Raw genomic sequence first — 25,544 nt, 5'->3', positions numbered from 1 at the left:
CTTAAACATAAAGTCACCTAATACGTCTGGTCCCTCAAGTAAAGAAAGTTGTGTTGAGCAATAACATTACATTGAAACTTTTAATTATGTAGCTCCTACCCTCATAATACCTGTGACAGAAGACGGTATGTTCAGACGGCCCATACTCACTCACACCATGCAGCTTTGATCTCCTATGTTTCCATACCTCTCCGTGTACAACACCAAGAAATTGTTGCATCACATTGGAAATCCTGAAAGGCTCTTTGTGTTGATGTCATAACGCTTGTTCCCTTTGCTCTTCAGCACCATATGAGATTTGTCCTGAGGACTATGCAGTGTCTATGGTGTGGAGACGGACCCCTTCTGGAGAACTGGCCTTTAATAGATGCCCACCCAATGCCACAGGTATGGATGACTGCTGTCTATCTATCTATGTAAAGACTTGTTATCTTATATTGCCTGTTTTTTATGGAAAAGTATAATTCCATGTAAAACAGGCCTTTTGCTAAGCTGTACATAAATGTGACTAAGCTAAATCTGGCTTACTTTCGAGGAATACCTGTCTGAATCACAATCTGTCAATGCCTGCAATCTACTGTACAATAGTACAATTACTGTAATTTTACAATAGTGTCACAGTATCACGGTTTGAACACACATGCAATTTTGCTGCCACAATGGTAAGCTCTCCTTAAATATAGAAGTTACACAACAATCTATTTCAGCATTGCCTCTATGGTCAGTGAAAAACATCTTGATGATCAAGCTAACTACATCACAGATGGTGTATGTTAATTCCATTTCCATGTAAAGTATTGTTATTTTCTAGCTGTGATGGGATAGTAGCTGTGACTCAGGGGGCATTGTTGAAGAAAAGCCTACGGTGATGTGTTTTCAGGCACTAAGCAGAGGCTTTAATGTGTGCACAGTGAGAGGAGCACTGGAACAGAAGATGCAAGTTCTGTAACGGGGTGTGAGACTAACACTGGGCTCTTGAAAGGGACATAAAGAAGGGTGAAAGCGGGGAGAGGATGAAAAGAAATGCAACCTCTGATAAACCCACTGTGATACAGGTTACGTCTGCTCCTGTTGAAGGTCAGTTTGTTAGCAAACTGACGACAGGACTGAAAGTAAGGGGCTGTCGGGTGCTGAAGTTACATGGTTTGTGAGCTGTTCTAAAACAGTCGGGTGTTCTAAAATGCCATTTCTTCTACACTACAACCATAAAACGGCCAAACTAGATGTAGTAGTAAACACAGTGTCATTCACAGATGGCTTACCTGCGGCAAAGTTATGCAGAGTAAGATTTACTAGCATGACATTAGCTTTCCGGCTTGACATTAGTTTTATGGCTAATAACTGTTTGGCACAATGAAGCTACTTCCAGCTTGCAGAGAGGGCTTCTCTCTGTGTGTGTGTGTGTGTTTTCCTCTTTGTGTGACTGCAGAAATCAAGTGAATAGGAGTTTTCAGGTTGAGGCATGTCAGTGAGGCTTCCACTCTGCTTTACAGATAATTTTGCACATGTTGGAGTGCAGTTCTTTAATAATCCTGCAATATTAGGGTGCTCCTTTACCTAATGTGTGAAGAGTGACATTGATAAAAGGTCAAACTAACAGCTAGTAGGCATATTTCATGTTCAAGAGCAGTGCATCCCCCCTGTCAAAACTGGCACAGACCCCTGGAAAAAAAGACCATGATAGACAATAGTCCTGGTCAGGTCAAGTTTATTTATAATGCCATTAATCACAGTTATAGTGTCAGCGGGTTTCACAAAGCCACATTATCAAACCATAAATGAAAACAACACTTCCACAACCATTGACCTGTAATTAGATCACGGTCAAGCTCTAACCCTCAATGAGAAATATGTGAAAGGAAACGCCTCACAGACTGTCCTCCTTTCCAGTCTGATGTGTTATGGCTGCTGGTAGCGGCGGGGGTAAACACAGATGAAATACTGATCAGTAAAGGCAACATAACAAAATGTGCAACATAAATGTGGTGTGACTGAATGACAGAAGAGTCCAAATGTGTCAGAGGGGCTTTGACTGTAGTCACCGTTATCATCAAGGTCATCAGAGGAACGGAGGCGTCAGCGCTGCCTTGGTCATCACGGATGACAACTGCCACCTTAGGCAAGAGGGGAAGAAAAGTCAAGAGGATACATGCACACAGCAGATGAATTTATTCACATATCATCCAAGGTTCAGCAACTGCATCAATATACTGTAAGAATATAAGAAGAAAAGAGAATACATCTGAAAGTATACGATGATATTGCAGAATCCCTTTGCTTATGTTTTATTTAAAGGTTTTAAAATCTGCAAAACACTGTTGGTCAAATAGAGTCATATAATATTCCAACACTGTGTTTAATTTAGTGACACCTGGGGTTCCTAGTTTGCCGTGTAGGTATTGCATCTAAAAGTTCATGTACTGTTATTTATGTGCATGTGTAATGACAGCCCAAAATCTCAATTATCAACAAAAGTTCAAGTCATGCAAGCTGAAAGAGGCAGTAATTAAAGTGCCAAAACCACAGGCTATTACACACAATCTTCACACATTAGAGAAAATGAACCTGCTTTCCTGAACAAATACATCAGACAGCCTTTAGAATGTGGATGGTTATATCACATATGCACATTTGTACTTGCCTAATATTCAAATCAAAGGTCTCACATACCTGTTTTTGGGAGAGATGGTTTGTATAAGAATTTTTTTTTTAATGACACCCGAGTTGAGGATGCTGTAATACCGGGCAGTGACAGGTCAGTGCCTCGGTGGAGTGCACCGTTGGTTTTGATCAAGCACATCTCCACTGACCTATATTTCATACTCAACCTGCTCTCTGTACTTTACTGATGATGATGCACGGACAGATGACAGATTGGAGTGAAATCACAGCGAAGGCCTCTGACCCTGTTTGATTTCACACAGTTCAGATCCAGAGAGACACAATTTAAACTACTACTGAGAAAAAAAGCTTATTATATTCACAAAACTGATGATTTTTTTTTTTAAAAATGCGTGCTAAGCTATTTTTACTTCAACCATTCCTCTTACCTCACTATTGCTCATCCCCAGTAAGAAGTGCTTATAGACATTTTTATTATTTTGTAGTTAATAAAATTGTATTTTTTTGCAAAATTGTTGTGTAAAGAAATAAAGAGCTCTGACCCAGGCGTTTTATGATGAAATGGCTTTGGCCTTGGGTAATTTGTATCTCCTAGTACTGCTGAATTCACATTAAATTTGCATCATCATACACCACTATTAAAGCAGAATGCAGGTCAGTGGGGGTGCGTCACTTAAAAAAAAATCTTTGTGTTTGTGTTGATTAAAGCAAATCTTTCAATTCAGTTCACAAAGCAGATTCACACCATAGTTTCAGCTCTTGAATGTCTTATTATTACTTTTTTTGTCTTAAAGCTTGCAGCCTTTCTCAGCTTATGGTGACCTTGAGAAATGTCAAAACACTATTGTGAATGCTTAACTTTTAAATATGAACCCATCTTAAAATATATTTTTACTACATGTTTTTTAACATAAGGGCTTAAAATCTGTGAAAGTTTGATTGCTGGCATCTACATCAATATCAGGTATGGATTATGACAGTAAATAGGACCACCTAGGTGAAGGCACTTTTGAGAAGGCAGATGCTCAGCACGGTGTAAAGCTGTGGGCCCCTCTCGCTGCCCTGTGGGCTGTCTCGCAGTGCTGCATGGGTGCTCCCGGCATATACCAATGTTCTGTGTGCACTCGTGGCTTCACTGCATATCACCAAGTAGTAGCTGTGGAGAAGGTGGGCGTAGGAGGTGTGGTTTTGATCTCTCACTGTCAGTGTGTGTTAGTGTGTGAAAGAGAGAGAGAGAGAGAGAGAAAGAGAGAGAGAGAAATAGAACAAGAGATAGCGAGGAGTTTATGTGAAGCACGGCTGCCAGGGGAAATGTTTTGTACTGTGGGAGTTTTCCTTCAGGATGTCAAGCACCTGTGTTGGAGCGGCGGGGTGAAGCGCACTCCACCAGGTCGTCAGCTGGGAGGGTGTGATGTTGGACCCGTATGTAGGATGTGCATGGTGATGTGGGTGGATATTGGGTGGTTCTGCTATTTCGGGATTACTGTTTAAATGCCTGACAGCTATCACAGCTGAGCCAGTGCTGCGTGTTTGAATAAGCAGCTGTAAGTTGCATTAACATGGCACACACTGTATATATTAAAAGTCTTGTTTGTCATAATATTAACTGTTCAAGCACTGCATTACTTTCCTTCCAACCTTTCTTTTTATTGTATGTTTCAACTTCAATGTACGTTATAATGGCTGATGTCTAATTTTGACAGCGAGTGACAGGCAAAAGAAATGGATTAATAAGACAATCTCTCTCTTGTCTCCCCCTGTCCCCAACTCTCTTCCCTCTGCCGCATCCATCTGCCTTTCTTTTCCCCTCTCTTTTGGTCTTAATCCCACCCCTACCCCCCCACTTCCCAACCCCGCTCTCTCTGCCTGCTCATCTCCCCTATCATCCCTCTCTCGCTGATTCTCTTCTCCAAATCTGTCGTTGTCTCCCCCCCCCCCCCTCTACAGGCACCACTAGTCGACGCTGCTCTTTGGATCACCGCGGTATGGCCTTCTGGGAGCAGCCTAGCTATGCTCGATGCATAACAAATGAATTCAGATACTTGCAGCAATCAGTAGGTGCAAAGTCAGCTCCCTTTCACAGCCTCTGTTTCCAATGCATCATAAATTACCTCCCCAGTGTTTTCCCCAACACCCTTACCCCCTCATTCTCATCACACTCTAGCCTAATATTAACCACTTTCAATAGAGGGAGCAAATTAAAATACAGATTTTCTCCTTTTAATGAACGGTTATCGTCAAGTCCTTACACTGTTTGATCTGGAGCTTCTGCCATGCTCTCATGTGTTTTTTCTCATGCTAGAATTACAAAAAAAAACTACATTCATTGTTGATGCAGTGATTAAGAGCCATGTTGTAGCTCTGTAGTGATAGTGTGTTGCTCCTCACTCACACTATTGCAAGGCATTTTTTTAAAACAAGCACTGCACCGATAAAACAACCTTCCATTTCATAAAACTCGCTCTCGTTCCTTTTTTTTTTTCATTGTTTTTCAGATGAGATATTTTAACCACACACAAAAACTATGCTCATTATTTATTTATAAGTCTGAGTACATTTTGTTGTGGCATCTTAAATACATTTTTTGCTTTAGTATTTTTGCCTTCAGCCTGGAAACAGTAGCTCTTCTATTAGAATATGTATAATTTTGGTAACTCTCCATCACTGTTAAAAATAAAATAATTCAGAAGAGCTGAGATAGCACATATAGTGCTGCACCTGTGAACGTGTATTTATGGACATAAACCCTGTGCAATGATGTGAAATGTCATTTCACTGTGCAATTTCTGCCTAAATGTGTGTCTTCTGCTCCAGTTAACTCTTTTATTCATATTGGCTCATTTCAAAACATCCGCGAGGCAGAATACATTTCGGCTAGCTTAGATATAAGTGTCACATAAAGGGCCTTGGAGAGTAGAGTCTTTCTTCCTGATTTTTTGCACTCCATTTACTCTAAATGTGTAGCTTAGCGTTTATCTTGCACACCCAGCAGAGGACACCGATGCCCCAAGTTCTGTCTTCTCCTGTTTTTGGAGGTTCAGGGGCACCTTGCTAAAGGCCAGAGGATGCTGGCGGGGGATGGGATGTCCCAGGTCACAAAAAACCTGCTTGACCTCACACAGAGGAGAAACTTCTATGCTGGTGACCTGCTGTCTTCAGTGGAGATCCTTCGCAACGTGACAGAGACCTTCAAGAGAGCCAGCTATGAACCATCATCAGATGATGTGCAGGTAAGTAGAGTTATTTTAACATATCAAATGTGTGAAGCATCCAGCAGTTTTATTGAATCAAAGGCATTTTTTTGACTAAACAATTAACTGATTAAAAGCATCATTTGATACGTTTTACCACCATCTGCCAAATGTGAGAGAACAGATTTCTATCATATCTGAAATAGCACAAAAGCTGCAAAACACAGCCCCTGGCTCTATTGTATCAAGAGATCTCCTTCACATCTAAGCTGTTTCATCTCATCATGTTGGGGTTGACTGCAGTCTTGATCCTCTTTATGTCAATAGGATGATGGAGATTATAGCTAAAGCTCCACCTCCATCACCAATAAGACAATTTATACCCTCGGCGCTGGGCCATTTTCAAAGACACCCTCCTCAGGCCTCTTTGTGCCACCCTGCACATGTGTTACAATTTACTGTTTTATTATCTGTGTGTGGATGGCCTGCCATTTCCTTGGCTCGAGCTGCTTTTCAGAGCTAAATGGAAAGGAGATAATTGTTATATCCTTTGTAATTGCAACAGAAAATCAAGTTTTAAATATTGTATGTGTTAGTAATAAATTAAATTCTCAGTCATAGTCCTTGTCTGATGTCCTAATCCTGCTTTGTTAGCTTATCCAGCTTGTTTTGTTGTCAATTGTTCCAGGTTCTAAGGAGAGAAAATTAAATTAATATAGCCAAAAAAGAAAGGAGAAAACAAACAAGCTACTACCAAACATGAGACACACATCCCTGTTTGGATCCTTAGTATTTTTGAATGTGATAGGATTTAATTGGCCTGCAGCTTCTGCATCTGCTCCTGCTTTGGGTATAGTTAATTAAAATCACAAAAAAGTTCAACTCTCTTAATTATGCACCTCCAAAGTGCGGTGATATTTGGACTACAAAATGTCAAGGATGCTATTTTCCTTAGTTTTCTGTATGTTTTGTGCACATTTATCAATAGTTTCCACTGAGTGTGAGTCAGCGGTGCTTCTAATAGTCTATAGAAATAAAACCTGAATGTGCTGGCCATGGATGGGGAAATCTAGGCCCTAATCTAAACGTTTTCTAACCATAGAAAATCTATGAGACGAGGAAAGCATCCTGTCTGCGGTTATTAGGAGAGCTCTATAGTGTGTGGGCAGACAGGAGAGCAGTCAGCCAGCCCAACCCCTCCGTGTGTCTCTGCGCTAATGCAGTGTTAAAGTGGGCACATTACCACCAGAGGGAGCATAAGCATTCAAGTAGAAAACAAGATAGCCTGTGTCAAGAGAGAGAGCCACTCCCTCAGGCACATTGTAGACCAGACGAAATAACAAGGCTAAAGATCAGACAGGGGTCCTATTACTACTGCAGGCCTGCACCCCAAGCAGCCCCCTGCACTCCGCTGCCCAAAAAGACAATCCACACAGCTGCTCAAACATTCCCTTTTATCTTTGTTTTTTTCCTGATTGCAGCTTGTGTTTTTCTCCTGTAACATAATGTTTGCTGGAAGCTGCAGGAGGTTTAAGGTGTATTTTCATCAGTGCAGAAGCACCAATATCATCTTTCCTCTTATCATTTACCATTATGGTGTCAGCTCTGCATTTTTTTTGCTGCTACTGAGCCCTGCAGAGACCATTATTACTCCCCATATAGGAATTACTGATGCCCCACAATTCTTAATGTTTGCATATTATTCATAACAGTCATTTTTCAGTGGATGTTTTTTTTGTGTCAAGATTTTTTAAAAAAGCACCCTGCTGCAGTGCCTGTAATACTTGTGTGTGGGTGTGTTACGTATTTTCCCTTTCATCATCTTCACAGAACTTCTTTCAAATCATCAGCAACCTCTTGGAGGAGGAAAATAAGGAGAAATGGGAAGATGCTCAAAAGGTAAGCATGTGGCAGTACATTTAGTAAATAATTCAGTTTGCTGCATGAATGTTGTTGTTCGCCTCAAAATTCAACTCAGAACTTGTTTTGCTTTCACTCCATTTGAAATGCAGGAATAAAGAACAACTCTGGTTGCTTTAGGGACAATGCTACACGAGCACATGTGATGATGGGGTCATTTAGCAGGTGTGACATCTGGCCTCATTTAGAAAACTAGTTCCTCAGACCTCCACTTGGTGGCAGCAGTGCTGCCACAGGAACGGTTCAACCATTAACACTGCAGGACTCACACATTGTTTCCTCCAGCTGATACAGATCACAGCAACCAGAGTGATAAGTGACCATAAATAAAATAGAATTTTAATCATATTAAGAAATAGTATTGATATTTTATTGCTTGTACTACAGCAACAGGCTACAGTTTACTGTAATGGGAAAGCTTTAATAGTTTTAATATCTTCTACAAATATAAGAGCAACACTGCTATTATTGCAGTACATCACTATGTATCACAGACTCTGCACTGCTTTATCTGTGAATATTGGCTTTTGGCTATGTCCTCTGTTGGACACATCTCTCAGCTTGAGAGGTGGCAGCTCTCGTTTTCAGGACTGCCACTGGTGTCTGAGACAACCTGAACCCTGAAATCACGCACATCCAGACTCTGACAGAGATACCATCTGTGATGACTGTAAGTCTGCAAAGGGCATCTGCTTTGTTGTCACCTTCACTGGTAAATTGACTTAAATTAGGTGCCACCTGCACTGGCACATGACTGAGGTGGTCCCTGTAAATAAGTCATACTTCTTCTTGTTTTTTTTTTCTTTTTCTTTTTTTGTTTCGGTTTCTTCACACCTGACTTCAGCTCAGATGGTTGGGGTACACAGGCAGTTCAAACATTGCTAGGAGTGCCAGTGCCGCCTGTCTATACAGGCAGTAATTAGGTGTTTACTCACTGCAGCTTTAGTTTGGCCGGCCCCAAAGGTATGTTGTCAGTGAGAGGAGCTCACAAATGAGCAGTTTCATTAGTAAGAATGCGTCAGAGACAGAGAAAACACAGATATAGGCGTCTCTGTGATTGAACACCCTGAAGAGATATGTGACAAGATTAATTATTCCTGTTATTTTAAATGTGCTACTGTAATTTTTATCACTCAGCTGAGTGGACACTGGCTAAGCGATGTTGTCACTTTTAACAGACGATGGTTGGACTTCACACCTAAACATTTTTTCTCACTTGCTGGGTTTACTTGCATTAATGAGTGTTCCGAGCTCAGTTTTTTTTTTTTCCGGCTCCCACACACTGCGTGCTATCGACATTAAAAAACATTTGTATGAAACACCTCACTATGAGCCGATGCTGGCTGTAGAGTTGGCTTTGTGCAGTGATCACTATATATTCACCTCCTGTCACTGTTACCATGGCAAAGAAAGGAAGAGCTCTGTCTACAGAACCTCCACTTCAGCCATTTCCCTGTGCTGCCTTCACATCTCATGGTTGCCATGGAGACCAGCAGAATGAGCATGACTGCACTCTGCGTCAGACATGCCGGAAGGGGCGACGTGATGTGCTTTTCTCCCTCACTATGGCTTTCACTCTGCTGTGTCAGAGGCTCTCAACTTCAGCATCACTGATCCGCTTGACTGGCTTAGCGGCAGCAGCACATGTAGAGGCATGTGCGAACGCACAGGACACAAGGTGTTACAGAGGAGGGGAATATCTGCCTCAGGTGTTTGTTGAATATCAGCTCAGAGTGAGGTGTTAATTGCTAAAATGCCACTCAAAGGACTTTCTAATTGCCCAACATCACGGCTGTGTGCACACAAATTTGTTAAAGTTTATGTGTACAACAGGACACCTTGGTCACACACACAAGTAAAATGGTCTTGTTCTGTAAAGGAGTTAAATGTGTTAAAGGGTCTGGCATTAAGGTGGACATGCATGATATCCAAGTTAAAGCCTGTCATTAGATCTAAACCATCAGAGTTAAACTTAAGGTCAATTACTGGATCTAGCAGTGGCGCTGGTGCAGCCGTGGAGCTGTCCATGGTGCTGAATTCCTGCCTTTACATCCTCTCAGTGATTGCTGTTGATGTCCATGAAGCGGCACATGAACCCAGGCAATCACCCTTGACTTGGCAGGGCTTTTCAGAAGAGAAGCCAACCGGGAACTGTGCTGGCAAAGCCGCTGGTTAAAGCACTAATGCTGATGTCACATGGATAGTTCAATTAAGGCCTCAACTAATGACTTTTTAATGATCAATTAATCTAGTTTCATGATTAATAAAAGCTATGAAAATCATTGAATTATGAATAAACAAATAGTTTTGTAAACACTAAAAGCAGCTAAATGTGTCATTTTGGGGCTTTTGTTTTCTTATAATTATCAATATATCATCAATAATCTTTCATATGCACAGATTCGCTTTTGTTTTTATTCCTACAGGTCCATCTGTTGCCACAGTTGTGAAATAATGGAAGGAGTGCTGAAATTGAAAGTGTCCTCTTGTCTTTTTTTTATCTTGTCCAGATCTACCCTGGAGCAGTGGAGCTCATGCAGGTCATAGAGGAATTTATCCACATTGTTGGATTGGGCATGAAGGATTTCCACAATGCTTATCTGATGACAGGAAACCTGGGTAAGAATTCATCCCACTTTTCCTCTCAGACCACCACTGCTGAGCTCATTTTAACATTTATTTCTGCCTGACACGGAAAAACAATCCCAGCACTCTGCTGGTCAATTTCCCCCACCATCATTAATTTAGGATAAACGGTGCGTGGTAAGGTTAGGGGAGTAAAATTACTGCAGATCAATAATGTTAATTAAAACTGATCTTGCGGTCTTAATGTGCTAAACTCCTATAAAAACACTACCAAATCCTATATCAACAGCATGCAACATGGGAAACTGTTTTTGTTTGTGTTGTTATTCTGCCTACAGTCACTGTACATGTGAGGTCTCAAAGTTTTTGTTTTTTGCAATAATCAAATAAAATATTAATGTTATATCTGAAGGTGAAATAATTATGCCTGACGCTTCACTGTACTCCAGTTCTTTGAGAAAGACTTGATTAACAGAGCGTACCCTAAAGCATGTTGTGCAGTAGCAGCACAGCAGCATATGAAGGATTGTTTGTCAGTTCCTTGCTAGACTAGCAGTCATGGAATAACAAATAGTGTCTGATAAAAGGCTATAAAAATGGAAGTGAAATTACAACTCATTCTTTGCTGCTGTAATGAGCTTTTCTGCAATGCTGATTTTTGTCCAGATTATAGCTCCCCGTTTTGGAAAAAAAAGTCTCTGGATATGAGACTTTGAGCAACATTTCTCTTCCCTGGTGTTGCTGTGGGCCCTTTTAGCTTCTGTCGTGCAGCCTCTTGGATGATCTGAGGTCTCTGTGGCATTTCATTTCTTACTCAGCCATAAATGGTGTCTTACTGGAATGGAATAATAGAACCGCAGTCCTGATTTATTCATGCAAGTGAATGTGAGCGTGTACAGCTGTGATGGTAGACAATTCCTCCTGAGGAGCGAGGTTTTATCCTTGCATTCTTTACAATAGCTAACATCTGACCCACTTTTAGCAAACACTTACTCTTGGTAGCTCTTTATGGTATATGATTTCCATAATGATCAATAGGTAGCCCCCATCCCAAGAATCGCATACCAAACATGTTTCAATGAATGCTCCCATCAAAATGCCATTAAGGAACACTGTGTGAGTCAAATTAACTAATGGATTCTGACTTGGAAATCAGGTTTGAATGCTTTTCATAATGACTTCTTTCAGAGACGTCTGAGTATTCTGGGCCCTTCTCCGATTTTATACTTCTTTCAATTTGGCTTAATGGTAGTCGTCCAAACTCATTGCCACCACCTCCTCTTTATGCTCAAAAAGGCATTAACACACGACCCCTGCTTTATACACAAAATGAAATCTGCTCTGTGAAACCGACTCCGAATTGACAGTCGAGTGTTTTATCTACTTTCATACAAATTCCTTGAATGGTGTATTGCATAGCTAGACTTGAATATGAAATACTTAACTCTTATTATATTAGATAACTACAGCACTATTAACTCTACTCAAACCTGTTGGACTATGGACTGAACTGTGCCCAGGAATATCACATATATTTCACCACCACTTTGCTCTGAGGATATTTTTACTTGCGGAATTTTCACACATAATGTTTTCATGCTTATTTTTACTCTATGTTTACATACTACTGCGCACTGCATCATAACAATATGAGGTGGCACATAAATTAAGCTGTAATTTTAAGGGCAAAAGATAACAAGCAACTTGATATTATACTGAACTGAATTGAAGAAAAATGTAAGTATCTAAACTACAATTAGTAGAAAAACCTTTTTTTAGAAGAACTTTGACTGCCTGTTATGTTGTTCTTATTATAACATAAATAAATAGTGTGAGAAAAAGTGTGAGATGGAAAGTTTGCTCATGGCTTATTAAAACACACAGGCACTATATTGTCAATTTAACTTTTGAAAAAAGTTCTTCATGAGCATGATGCTAGTACAGCATCACTGTTATTTTGACTGTAAAGACATAATGCAGGCTGATTTTAAAAGCATTTTTTTCAGAAAATCTTAGTGCAAAGGCTGCAGGGGGCCATTTGGCCTTTGAGCAATTATTTGTAGATGTTGCAGTAATGAGTTGCCTCCGGCTAGAATCAGCTAGACACTCACTGGCTGCTGGTGGTAAAATCTAAAAAGATTTTTTTTTTTTTTTAAATGCAAGAATTGAATAAATGTTTTACCTGTTTATTTTAAATGTCAGAAATAATTACTGCGTTTTTAAAATCCAGAACTTGTTAATAACACATGGCTAGGTCAGGATAGTTCTTTTATCCCTGGACGCTGCACACAGGCATTAGACAGTGATTTCAGCTCACATACACACAGGCCCTCGATGGTCATGTGGTCCTTTTGATTAAAGGAATGGAAAGTTCTGTGGATCCATCGGCGAGAGCCAAGAGGGGAGCATCTGGCTGAGTAAGATATTGCGGCATCATTTCGTCACTAATTTATGGCAGCCTCTTGACACCTAGATAAATACAGGCTGTCACCAATGTATCGTCCTCTGTCCTCCTACTTTTAGTCAAATAACCTTGATTGAAAAAGGCTCTCCACTCAAGCAACTTAGTTTCTCTCCTCATAAGCGAAACAGAGGACAAAGTGAAGCTTGGGACATTAAACACCGCTTTGAAGGTGGGATGCGTCAGGCGGAGCTTCATGGCTGAGAGAATATTCTGACATTAATAGTGATAAATTTCAATTACAGACACATACAATAGCTGCCAATGCTCATTAATTTATTTTCTTCACAAAATGTTTATGTTGTCTGACTTGAACAGTTTACTTAACACTGAACCTCTCATGAATGCATTCAGAGGTAATGAGGGAAGCTATAATTCCCTCTTATGAAAATGAGCCATACACAATATTCTTAGTGCTCAGGCGCTTCACTGTCATAAATGACTGCTTTATTTGTGCTGCTTAGCCCCATCAGGTAAACGTAAAGCCCCATTTACCTGCAAAATTACCACCGAACTCTGAAAGACAGTCTTCTTAGCGCCCTGTTGTGTCTCGCAGTGCTCCCTGTGACTAAAATCAGCGACACAAATAAACATGCGCTTAGCACTGCTGCTCCCAACATCTGGTGCTGTGAACAGGCCTCTTTGCAAATGGCAGGTCTCGTGGTGCTCTGTGATTTTTATACCCACTGCAGGATCATCCCAAACACACAGACACACCTTCGCCGTCACAGATATCACTCAAGCATGGAGTCGAGCCAGGATTCAAATAGTATTATTGGTGCGGCTCAAGGAAACAATACAAGCTTTTGCATCAATGGTAGGATTAGCCTCACATTCCCCTTGCAGAAACACCACCTGACTGGGACAGGATGTGATACCAGGTACAGAACAGTGCAGCTTTATCTTCCCCTTGTAATGCTGAGGCCTTTTCTGTTGATCCCGGGTATTTTCCTTGTCATTGCCTTTACGGCGCGGACAGGCCCTTTATGGCACCTCAGCAGGGAGGTGAGAAAGAGAAGAGATGATTACCAGCTGTCAGCTGCCAGTTGTTGTTGCTTTGTGCAGTAAATGCATACGTGAATGCAAGGCCAGTTGGCTTGCTTTCTTTGAAATCACCTGCATATTTGCATGCACACGATTTTTTACAAACAAAAACTTTTGTGTGTTTTTCAGTTGGTGAAATATTCACAAACATTAAAAAACTGTGATAACAGGATCACATTCTAAAACTTAATTGTAGGACTGTTCTTTTGTTTAGTGTGATTTTGTTCTTGTTATGCTCATATCTTCATCTAATTTGTAACAAAAATTCTAAACTCACTGCTCCCAGACAAGACATAGCCCAACAAATAGCTCGCCCACACAAAATTTGCCACAATGACTTTTTTGTGTTTACTGATTAAGATGTAGTATTGATGAAGTATTTTCGTTGTGATGCTCGTAGCTATTTCTCACCTTCTGCCACACTCAGTTTATTGTTTTCCAGTGTTCTCCTGTCTCCATCAAACTTTCTCAGCAGTAAATAATATCCTTAACAGCAACACATCCAACTATTGCTGCAGTAATCTTGGATGTTTGTTTATAAGCTGTTCTGTTCTTCTTTTGTTTATGTCATTGCTGCAGTGGCCAGCATCCAGAGGCTTCCAGCTGTGTCTGTGATGACTGACATCAACTTCCCCATGAAGGGTCGTAAGGGCATGGTTGACTGGGCCAGGAACTCTGAAGATAAAGTGGTCATCCCAAAGGGTCTCTTTGTTTCCCAGTCAGCAGGTACAGGACTGACCGTATATACAAAATATTACAGAGCTATCTATAGGCATCTATTGCCTTGGAGTCATGCCACATGTGCATGGTTATATGTTTAAGAGAGTTATATATCAACAGATTTTTTGTTATTATTTTGTGTTTCTCCAAATTTTTTTTTATTTTCTGTTTTCTGGAAATTGACAAAGCTCGTGCTTGTTTAGTCACTGACTTTTTATTCAGCTCAGCAGTTTTAGTCTTCTTTCAAACATAGCCAGTTGCCACTGCATATACCGCAATCCAGAGCCAGACAATTTGGTTAATTGGTGTAATCAGTCTTATCTGGAATATATCAAAGATAACAAAGCAAGGGATTGATTAGGAATCGGTGCCACATGCTTAATCCTAGCCACTCCAATTTGGACAACGTAAAAAGCTGATTCTCTGGGAGACTTTAGCACTTCTCTTACTCAAGTCAACAAAGTTCCTGTCAACAACAAACAGATAGATAAATAAATAAAGTGTTATTGGCAGATATTGCATTGGCACTACAAATTAGCAGGTTTATTTCAGCCAAGTGTTCTACCAATTAAAAATTTCCTTTTAATAATGCAAGCTGTTTTGCAAGGTAAATCTTGCAGCTTTGTGCTTATAGTGGTTTCTGATTGTTTGTTTGTTTACATCTGACAACAATGCCCCCAATAGTCTTATGATGCCTCATTCCCTCTTTCAGATATGGAAGGTTCACCTGTCTTTATTCTGGGGACTGTTCTCTACAAGACCCTTGGACTTATGCTACCTTCACCAAAGTAAGGGCAACATTTTGTCCCCGTCTGTATTTTCTGGTCTGCTGGCGATAGAAAATATGAGACAGATTTAATCCTTTTGGAATCTGCAGAGGTGTCCATTTTTATCCACGGTAGTAAATCAAAACTGAAAAGCAGGCTGTGCCTCTTTGGCTCTGGTGTGCCCAAAATGCTTCACTTCAGATACATGAAATTAAGTTTAAAACAAGTCCAATTTCATTTTGTCCTTGCTTGCCATAGTAAATGCAACACAGTTACTGTAGCATAGAATGTGTAGGTAATTAAAGATGACATTAGTGTCTGGAAAGGCAGTGGGATGCCCCTAACAAACACCTGGTGTCAGACCCCAATCAACAAGTCCCTGGCACTGACGTCCCAAGGACAGACCGGTCATTCCAGGACAGGAGCAGCCAGGCCAGCTGTCACAGGTAGAGCAATGGCAGAGCCCTCTGAGTACATGTGGAGAAGAGCTCATAAAGAGACACTGCATAGAGGGGCACTGCTGCCTCCAGACTAGGATGAGGATAAGCTGTTTAAGTGTTGGGGAGGATTTTCCATTTTAAGCTTGTAGAGCTTCAATGAAAAAATACATACAAATACAAAAAAGCTGATAGGACATGAGGCTGCTGCACACTCACCTCCTCTTATCTTTGTGTAGTAGAGCTTTCTTCCTAGTGGAAAGTGCTCATCGATTTTTACCTCAAATAAAAATAAAATGTATTCTGTCAACTATACAATAGCTGGAGATGTTTCTTAAACATGCCAGCTTTTAGAAACATCTCGCTCAGTACAGACAACCTTTGTACTGTCCTTTTCTGGTCTGCTCAGATGTTTCCGGCACAATTACCTTGACATCCTATTGCTGCTTTGAGGTCTAGTGGGCAGCTTCTGTGTCAGTCAATGCAATGGGCATTAGAGGCACTACCTATAATACTTGATAACCAACTAAGTATAAATAGAAGTATGCTGCATATATCTCTCTGACTCTGCACATCATTTGACCCCCATAAAAAAAGAAAATCTCAGGACATTAAATGTATTTTCTGATTTATCTTTGACTCAGGAACCACACAGTTGTCAACTCCAAGGTCATCGCTGTGACTGTGAGACCCGAGCCTAAGGCAACTGAGTCCCACCTGGAGATTGAACTGGCTCACCTGGCAAATGTAAGAGTTTTGCCATTTTTAACATTTTTTCCTCCACAGTGCATCAACAATGCTGAAGAGCTGAAGAAAGAGTTTTTTTGTTTGTTTTTTTTTGGACTGGCGTTACAAAGACCACCACAGCACAAATCACCTCCCGTTAGCCGACACACAATGGTGGTTAATTGGCTTGGTAATTAATTTGCAAGCACCCGGTGTCAGGAGATTGAACTGTGTTCAGATAATTACAAGGACAATCCCTTTTTATGGTCCAGGCCTTTTTAGTCATCTTAGAGATAAAGTGCATGTAACTCTGAATGTATCAGCAAGTGTGTGTGTGTGTGTACAGGCCCTAGTGCAATTTGTGGTTTCTCTGTGATCCATGAAACAGATTTTTAAAGATCTGTATAAAGGGACAAATATGCAACTAATTTATAATGATGAAGATCAATTATCACAAGAATGTACCAACTATTTTGTCTTTTTCCTGCCTTACAGGGAACAATGAACCCCTACTGTGCACTGTGGGACAGCACCATAATGTAAGTGGGCATGCACTTTTATTTTTTGCTGTTTGGGTTGCTGCCTTTTTTCAGTTATTGTTATACAGAAATTGTATTTCTCTTTTCTACTGTATTGTTGCTTAATTATTAGCACAGAAAAAAAGCAATCAAAAAAAAGAAGCTGAAAAAGCTGCATAACCCCACGTCAGGAGTAGACAAAAACACAGGAACACCAAGAGATGTTATTGATGTTATTTAAGGCGTGCTTGTGGAGTTGTTGTGTTGAGTGTTAGTGAGGTTTTACAGTTGCAGTGTGTGCAGTATCACATGCCATCACGATTCCGTCAAGAACCTAATATGAGTCACAAATGAATCACACCTCCATCCTTGTAAGTCACAATTCTAGAGACCTTCTTTTCTATAATTTTACTACACTGTATATAAACAATCTGCAGCATCTATAGGCTTCAGCAGACATCGCTAAGGAAACTTACAGAGATGCAAACGCACTGGACTGCTACAGCCTCTGTAAACAGCAAGCTTTGGCCCTATGCACATACATGTAGAGAGCAATACCCTGTCATCAATCACGTACAATGTCATAATTGTCTAGTAAATATCTTAAGCAAAGCTGTTGCAGTGGTTGTAAACTTTAGAGGATCTTCACCCCTACATCTTAAAATGTTAGCCAGATTGTGCCCAAAACATTATCCTCAGAGAAGTCATCAGACAACAGCCAATGGGTCTCCAGATTGCTGCTTAAACTGCTGTAGCAACAGCCACAAATACTGCAGAATTATGTAACATATAGTAGCAAGGGGTGAAAATTATGAGAACACAAACACATAACTGTGAAAAGAAACAGACAAAAGCCTTTATCTCTGCCATGTAGCTGAACAGCTGCTGGCACAATTAGAGCAAACTGTATATATTAAAGCACATTGTCACTGCACTGTATGTTTTCTGGTCATTATATAATAATACAAAAAATGTGGTTTAGTTTCTCTGCTTGATAATTGTTTGGTGTTTTCATTGACGTGATCTTACACCACCCTTGCAGTAGAATGATATTTGCACTTATTTGTAGCATTATTCTTGTCACAGTAGGTTCAAACAAACTTGTTGCAATGCAAAAAGAAAGTCTGGTAAATTCTTATGTTACTTTCGTAGTGAGACCTTATAAGAAGAACCGATTTGCTAATTACTCTGAGAGAAGGACCAGGAGCTAAATGTCAAACATTTAGTATAGAATCAGAGCGGGACACCTGGAGAGGAGGAGGCTGGATGGGGGAAGAACTGAGGCTATAGGTTATTAGTTGAATGACAGCCAGAAGGCAAGGACAGATGGGTGGAGCTGCTCAGGAAGATGACGAGGAAAATCAGAATGTCAGGGTGCCAGGAAGATTCTTCTCCTGAAGAACAAGACAAACTCACACAGGTATAAGATGAAAGACTAGAGTGTAGGAGGATCTACAGTGGTGAATTCTCCCAAGTATTGGATGCCCTATTTCATGATGGATTCTTCCCAAGATAAAGTGTTACAGTTGGATTTTTAACCAGAGAGTGCTGCTGACTCTATAACCGGATGTCTGGATCAACTGTAGCTGTTGAGGTTGCCAGGCGCCTGGAGCTGTGCTTCTTGAAGGGTGGGAATGTGGTTAACAAATCCAGACCATTTCATTTACATAGTGCATAGTTTAACTATGAAGAGTATGAAGGCCACAGCTTCTTAGACCTCCTCCTTAATTCAGACTCAGCTTGAGGCCTTGAGTAGCAGCAAGGCAGAGAAAACTGGTAGCCTTGGCAGCTGTGCATGTTATGCTTCCTTCTGGGAACTCCCACAAATGAGAAATGCATGAAAATGGCGAGGCGAAAGTCCAACGAAAGATGGCTGCTGGACATCAGTGCACATCCTAACTGGTCCATTACAGACATCAGGGGGTAAGGGGTCAATGACTGCAGGCAGGAGGCAACTGGAACTGTGCACCCATGACATAGAGATTTACAGGAAATGCAGCATGGACTGGACATTACAGGCAAAAGCAAATGCCTGCAATTCAAATAATGCAGAAGAACACGTTCTGGCAGACATGTCTGATGTGGTGAAGCTTTCCATGTCATGCTGGAAGCATACAGAGGTGGTGCATTTTTAACAATGTGGCTGCTGAAGGCATGTTTTCCTCCCCCGGTGCTCGATACACATGTCTTTCAAACTCAATTCAAAGACCCACATTATAAAAAAGTCAGACTTAAATACTCATCTTTATGATGTATTTGTCATTTGAAGCTGTATATTCTAACAGAAACACCTTATATGAGGTTGTTGCTTTTAAGTTGAACTAGCATGTGGATTGTGCATGGTCTGTCCTCTGCCACTGTATTTGAGGGCAACTGGTCTATTTTTGAACAGCAAAGATGCAACTGGGACAACTCTGCTCCATTCTCTTTCTCTGACTTTCACAAACCAAGCTCTGAATAGCCCCCTCTTTTTTACAACTGATCAACATGAAGTCATTTTAATCAGACCACCACCCCAATGACTCTGTGGATTGATAATCATCTTCATTTCAAACATTTGGCTCCTCTTGTTACCCGATAAAAGCCACTCTCAGGACTCATTCAGGGGGTAATGCACCATCTGTCAGCCATGTTGCTTCAAACAAAATGAGCGTGCTCACTGTAACAATTAGTAGAATGAAAATGTGAAAAACTATGGTCCAAACTCAGGACTCTGAATGCTGAATTTTCATCTTAACTAAAATATCCATGCAAAATACTGGTATTGTATTTGATAGATAAGCATTATAGCATTTGAAGTTACAATTGAGTTACTGCTTAGATTGGTGTATGTCTAAATTCTAAACAACTGTTTGGGTTGATAAAAGTATTTATATACATTAAAAAATCCAATAATAGAATAGATTATAATATACTTAATAATTTACAGTATTAAAAATAAGAATATTAATAATCACTGTTAAGATGATTGCCAAGAATACAGCAATATTTTTCTAAAACACAACTTAATTAATTACCAAGCAATCTTAGTTTTATCTTTTACAATAATACATCTCGCGTTTCATATCAGCTATTGTTTCAAGACACAAGTATAAATAAACACAGGGATTTCAAGGCCACCTTCAATGTAAACAATGAATATATTTATATTCACTTTTTTATCAAGCGTACATTTTTGTAAATTTTTTTGCCTGTTGTTCCTAAGTTACCAGACATATTACACAATCCTGCGAGTCTAGCATGGATTTAGATCTGATCACATTCCAGCATAGCTCAGCCTGGAACTCATTTTTCACAAAAATTAATTAATCCTATTCTCAGTATTTTAATCACATGTATAAATTCAAATTCCTTTGCTCATACTTACCGCGGCTAAAACATGCAGCAGAAATATAATAAAAACTACAGCATAGTTGTGGCCTTTCAGCACCCTTCTCCTGCTGGCTGCTTTATAAATCCTCTAAATGTTTGTTAAGCAGTGCATGGAAAGCCATATGAGTGTCTTTTTGACATTTTAATCGTGGATTCTTCAGCTTCCCGCTCGCAGATTATCCAACTGAGTCTTACAACGGCTAAACATCAAACACAAGAGGACAACTTTTATCAGTAAAGACTTGAAGATCCTTAAACAAGGATTTGCATGTCAGCTTCTTGACACTTCTTTAAAACATTTTTTCTTACTGCTGCCTTGTTCACACCTTTTTTAAAACCTATTTCCTTGAGTTTAATCTCTTTATTTTCTCTCTAAACCATTATGAAGGTAATAAATTTATCAATGCTGTGAGACTTTTGTTGGTAGAATTTCCTTCAGTGGTTAAATTGAGCCAGATGTCATACTTGTGATGCGTTTCCAAAAACTTTAGACCACATCAGTATGTGTTTTATCCCCAAGGTGATTGTTCTGCAGAACAAACAATGCCTTATGCAGATCCACCTATTAAATGTATGACGGTATTTTATAGCAGGATACTTGCAATTGCTATGTTTCAAATTATTTTTAAATAAGAAGAGTCATACAGTTTACAGGATATACTTTGTGCTCTGTACTTCCTGAGGAATCAAAGCTTATTAATCATTCATGTGTTGCGGTGTGGAAGCAACTGTCACAGCTTCAGGTTCTCCAAACATCTGGAGATCCTGAATTTGAGCCAAGAAAACAAAAAAACAAAGGCACACACAGCACAGCAAAGCCAGCCAGCAGCAACAACAACCAAGAAGACGTGAATGACATAGATTTATGTTCCAGTTTTACTGTTTGACATAAAACATTGAGTAGGCACATCCAACCTTTTTTAATTATATCTATGTCAGATTTTTACAATTATGGCATTTATGAGCTGTAAACCATCACACACGTTGCTATCATCCTAATTATGTGTGTGTCAACCTTGAGTCATAATGTACCATAATTAATAATCCGTAACACTGTAGCTGTGCTGTAGAAGTTTGACAAATATTCTTGGCAGCTTTATATATAGAGCTGTAAAACTTTCAGTTATAGGTTTTAGTTTGAAATAACTCTCTAATGGTTTTTACTTATTTGACGTCAAGCTGCTTTGAACATTGACACATCTGAGATCAGCAGCTGTCAAACGTTTTCACGTCACAGACCCACAAAAAGACACAGTTACTCCTCAGACTTGCACTTGATCAGATTTAGTCCCATGTGGGAAGATTTGGGGTATTTTTATGCTGCTTTTGAATGTAATGCACATCTGCATCGCAGACGATAATGGTGAAGGCATCTTTATTATTATCTGAGGAAATGAAGGCACTTCTGCCTATACACTTTGCAATAATCCCTGTAAAAGTGAAAAAGCATGTCAACAGGAAGAAGAAGTAACGGCGTGGGCGATGTTTACAATAATTCTATGCTGCACTCTGGCGAGGACTCATGATAGACTGATGAGGACACTAACTATGCATTAGTTGACAGCGGGAGGTATTGTTGTGCTTGCGTGTGTGAGAGCACAAGGTGTGAATATGGAATAAAGCACATGTACGCTCTGAGGTAGGAGATGTACAATAACATATAAATGCAGCAGTGGTATTAAGGTGTGATGACTCACTGGTGCAGTTGAACTGACTTCATTTTGTTTATCTTAATGGATGTGTGACTGTAGTGGGAACATTTATACCTGACACTTTGTGATATGTTAAATAAATGTGCTGTAGATGTATCACCAATCTGACAATAAATGCAATGCAGGACAGAAAGAAGTGGATGCACTGAAGGGTGACTTACTGTGGAGATAACTGGTATAATCATCTGTTATGTCAAGCAGGTGCACGACACTTTCACTTAGTGTGCGCCTGTAGAGTTATTCATATCCACAAATCAATACTGCAGGATTCTCTCAATTGTCTGCCTCATTTTTGGGGGGTTTTGTCCCACTCAGGATTAATAAGATTTTTTCCCTGCTCCATAAAAATACGCACTCATTTTTCTTTTCTCCTGATTCCGTTAACACGCACAGTGTTAGCCCACAGGCTAATATAAATTGCCCGTCATCACAGAGATCTAAGATGGATGGAATAATTTCCCAGCATAGCCCCCACCCTCCTCTGCCTGTCATTGTGTGTCAGTCTTTCGAGACTTTAGAAAATTGCCTAAAGTGCATAGCCTAAAGGCAGTCTTTAAGCCTCCATCCTGGTGTCTATATAGCTAATCTAATGTGGGCATGCATGGAATGTAAAGAGGTTCTTGTATGCCTGAAGATATGTACGGTATGGCTAATATGTTGTCTGACATGTGAGAACAAAGCAGGCTAAAACACTGCAGCACAGGCTGCCCATTTATAGCTGCAGCAGCGTAAGGATACAAGACTCACTGTTTGACTCATAAGTAAGCGGACATCTGGATTTAATAATAAGATGGCCAAAGGAACCTCAATCTTTCAAAGTTAAACAAGGGAGACAAATCTAATTGGAGTCTGGCTCCAGCCAGATCCAAATGTTTAAATAGTGAATGTGTCTGAATCTTTGTCAGCTTTTCATGTCACTCTACTGTCACTTATCTTTGACACCCATATATATATATATATATATATAAATATATAAGAAAGACAAAACTCACAAGTTTAAAGTTAACTTTTGATACACAGTTGTCAATACCATCACTGCATAGATAGATAAAATGGCCAGCAAAGTGTGATATGTGATGAATGTCATATCATCAGTCTCCCGGTGGTTCAACTTCAACACTGACGCTTCTTTCTCCTGAGGGTGTTTTATATTCTGGGGCCACCGAGCCCCGATAAGGTCAGACAACACATCAAACGCGGTGCACATAAATCCCCAGCCAGGGTGTTGTTCTCCCGCCAGCTTCTCCCTCTGGCACAAAAGGGAAAGCAAACATCTAGCAAGTCAGACGTTAGGAACAGATCATGTCATGGATTTAGTCCTCACCACAGGAGAGGTGGATTCATCCCAAAGTTATCAAGAAGTGCAGCCATGAAATATGAGTATCGGTCTGTCACATCAGAGGGAAGTGTGCGTTTGTGAGAGCAGGGTTTGTGTTTTGATGTGACAGCCGGGTTTTCGTTGTGCAGCACCCCACTCAAAAGGTGATCTCAAGTGGGAAGCTGTGTGAGGAGTGTGATGCTTGTTGGTCAACCAGTGATTACAGCATGCCCTATTTCTCAGTGCTGTAGGGATACAACAAAACATATGAAAAGCCTCCACTGCTGTTGAAAGATGTCAGCACAGTTTTTGTCACAATTGAATACCATCCAGAAAAAAAACAGCTGTTACACTTCTATGGTTTATAAAACGTTTGCATCTACTATGACAGACACTACAACCTGCAGGACCATCTGCTCAAGGACCAGGCCTCAAGCCAATCCCAGTCACCTGTTGTGAGTGTGGTCTATAAGGGTGGGCAGCTTACCAGCTATGAAGAGCTGAAACAATACCTGCTCAGATTTCGAGTTAATCATGCTCTGCAGTGGTGGTCAAAATGATTATATTAGTTCTTCTTATAGTGTCAGATGGAGGGTGGAGTGGATGCTACTGGGGTGGATGGTACTACACAATTCCATCTTTCATCAAAGCGATATTAAACAGTTGTCTGATGCAGGTCTAACTGGTTACCATGGTAACTTCAGTAGACATCTCTGCAACACAGACTTTAGACTGCTCTGCTGCACATTTTGATGTAATGGATGGATGTAATGCTTTATTTACTGTTTCCCCTGGTCCTTCAAACAAGAGTGCTATTGTGGAGGTAAACTGGAGTCTTTTATGCACAAGTGCTTGTTGTTTAGCCTCTGCGGTAACTTTATGCAAAGTTTATGCAAATTTAAATGCATGTATCTGGAAGATTGTTCTAAAAATCTGAATGCGCTCAGTGTTGCATCCTGATGTTTTGATGAACCCCTGATACAACAGTCCATGGCTCTAGCTGTGTCCTTTATGAGCCTTTATGAGCTGCACTTAGAATTACAGTTTGCATTTAAATATGTCTGAAACTACAGAATGTTGTTTAGTGTCTTTTTGTGAGGATCAAAAACATGAGCCTGCTTCACATCCCTGTCAGGCAGAGATGTGAGTCAGTGAGGTGAAGGCTTATTTGTCGTTTTACTGCTATGCACAGACAGCTCATTGGTTGGCCCCTGGTTGGAAATTTGCAACTGGCTCCATAGTCCCTTCCAAGAATAATAAATATTGCTGCCATATTGATCAAATGACAAAGCAGGATTGCCTTGCACAGCAGACACTCCACTCACACAAATCAACAGTCGGAACTGTGCAGTATATTGTCTTAAATCAGTGGTATGCAGCTTGTTTTGCCTGAAAGGATGCAGAGGAGTGGAGAGACAGACAAGTGTCTTGCTGCACAACAGGTGTTTGATTGTGACACGAATCCTAACATACTGCGTTTGCTGCTCTGAACGCAGTTCATGTTCGGTTATTTTAAGTGTCAATAAAGTTTGCGCAGGGGATATTTAATCAATGAGGATGGGTTTTTCTGAAGCTGGAAAATGAGTCGGGGGCGAATGACAAATGGAAGAGAGACGCTCCTTTCATTTCACCTACTAGTGGTGTGAAGTGGGGACTGGCTGCAACCATTTGCGCTGCCTCCGCAGGGTGGTATTAGTTCTGCAGTGTTTTTTATTTGTAGAGCGCTTCGCATCGAAGAGCGACAACTTTCGTGTAAAATGATTTTCAGGAATAATTCAAAGACACCATTTATTCCCTTCATATCCTTAGACCTGAAGCGGAATAAGCACATTCTGCGACAACGTGCGTTTATTTTTCCATTGTATCAACCTCCCCCTCTCACGCCAGCAGAGAGGAACAGAGTATCAATCTGATGCTGTCCACCGTTTCCAGGGTGAAAATCCCCCTAAGGAAGCATTCAAAAGCTGCTAATTAAAACAGCTGAGGGGGGAAAAATCAACCGAAAAGGGAAAAGGAACAGGATACCAGGGGCACTGAGAGGAAAAAAAACAAACAGGAATACAGACGTTTGGGGGGGGGAAACATATCTAAAGGAATAGAAATCACGCAGACAGTCGTCCAGGTAAATATAAACGCTTTGATCGCTCGTG

At 40.4% G+C, this 25,544-nt stretch overlaps 1 protein-coding gene across 2 annotated transcripts in view; it reads left to right on the top strand.

The window, feature by feature from the left end:
• Positions 1-25,544, top strand: part of adgrb3 (adhesion G protein-coupled receptor B3) — a 96,147-nt gene that overhangs the window by 52,172 nt on the left and 18,431 nt on the right. For both annotated transcript variants that reach the window (XM_028423907.1, XM_028423906.1), the window contains 9 exons: positions 286-387; positions 4,570-4,676; positions 5,658-5,852; positions 7,644-7,712; positions 10,244-10,352; positions 14,404-14,550; positions 15,257-15,332; positions 16,393-16,495; positions 16,970-17,013. In XM_028423907.1, coding sequence (XP_028279708.1) covers positions 286-387; positions 4,570-4,676; positions 5,658-5,852; positions 7,644-7,712; positions 10,244-10,352; positions 14,404-14,550; positions 15,257-15,332; positions 16,393-16,495; positions 16,970-17,013 — 952 coding nt within the window. The remainder of the gene's footprint in view (positions 1-285; positions 388-4,569; positions 4,677-5,657; positions 5,853-7,643; positions 7,713-10,243; positions 10,353-14,403; positions 14,551-15,256; positions 15,333-16,392; positions 16,496-16,969; positions 17,014-25,544) is intronic.

Source organism: Parambassis ranga, chromosome 15, assembly GCF_900634625.1.
Source record: "Parambassis ranga chromosome 15, fParRan2.1, whole genome shotgun sequence".
In the NCBI taxonomy this organism is placed as follows: Eukaryota; Metazoa; Chordata; class Actinopteri; family Ambassidae; genus Parambassis; species Parambassis ranga.
Note: the sequence above shows the minus strand (reverse complement) of the source record. Positions and strands in the feature narration are given on the sequence as shown.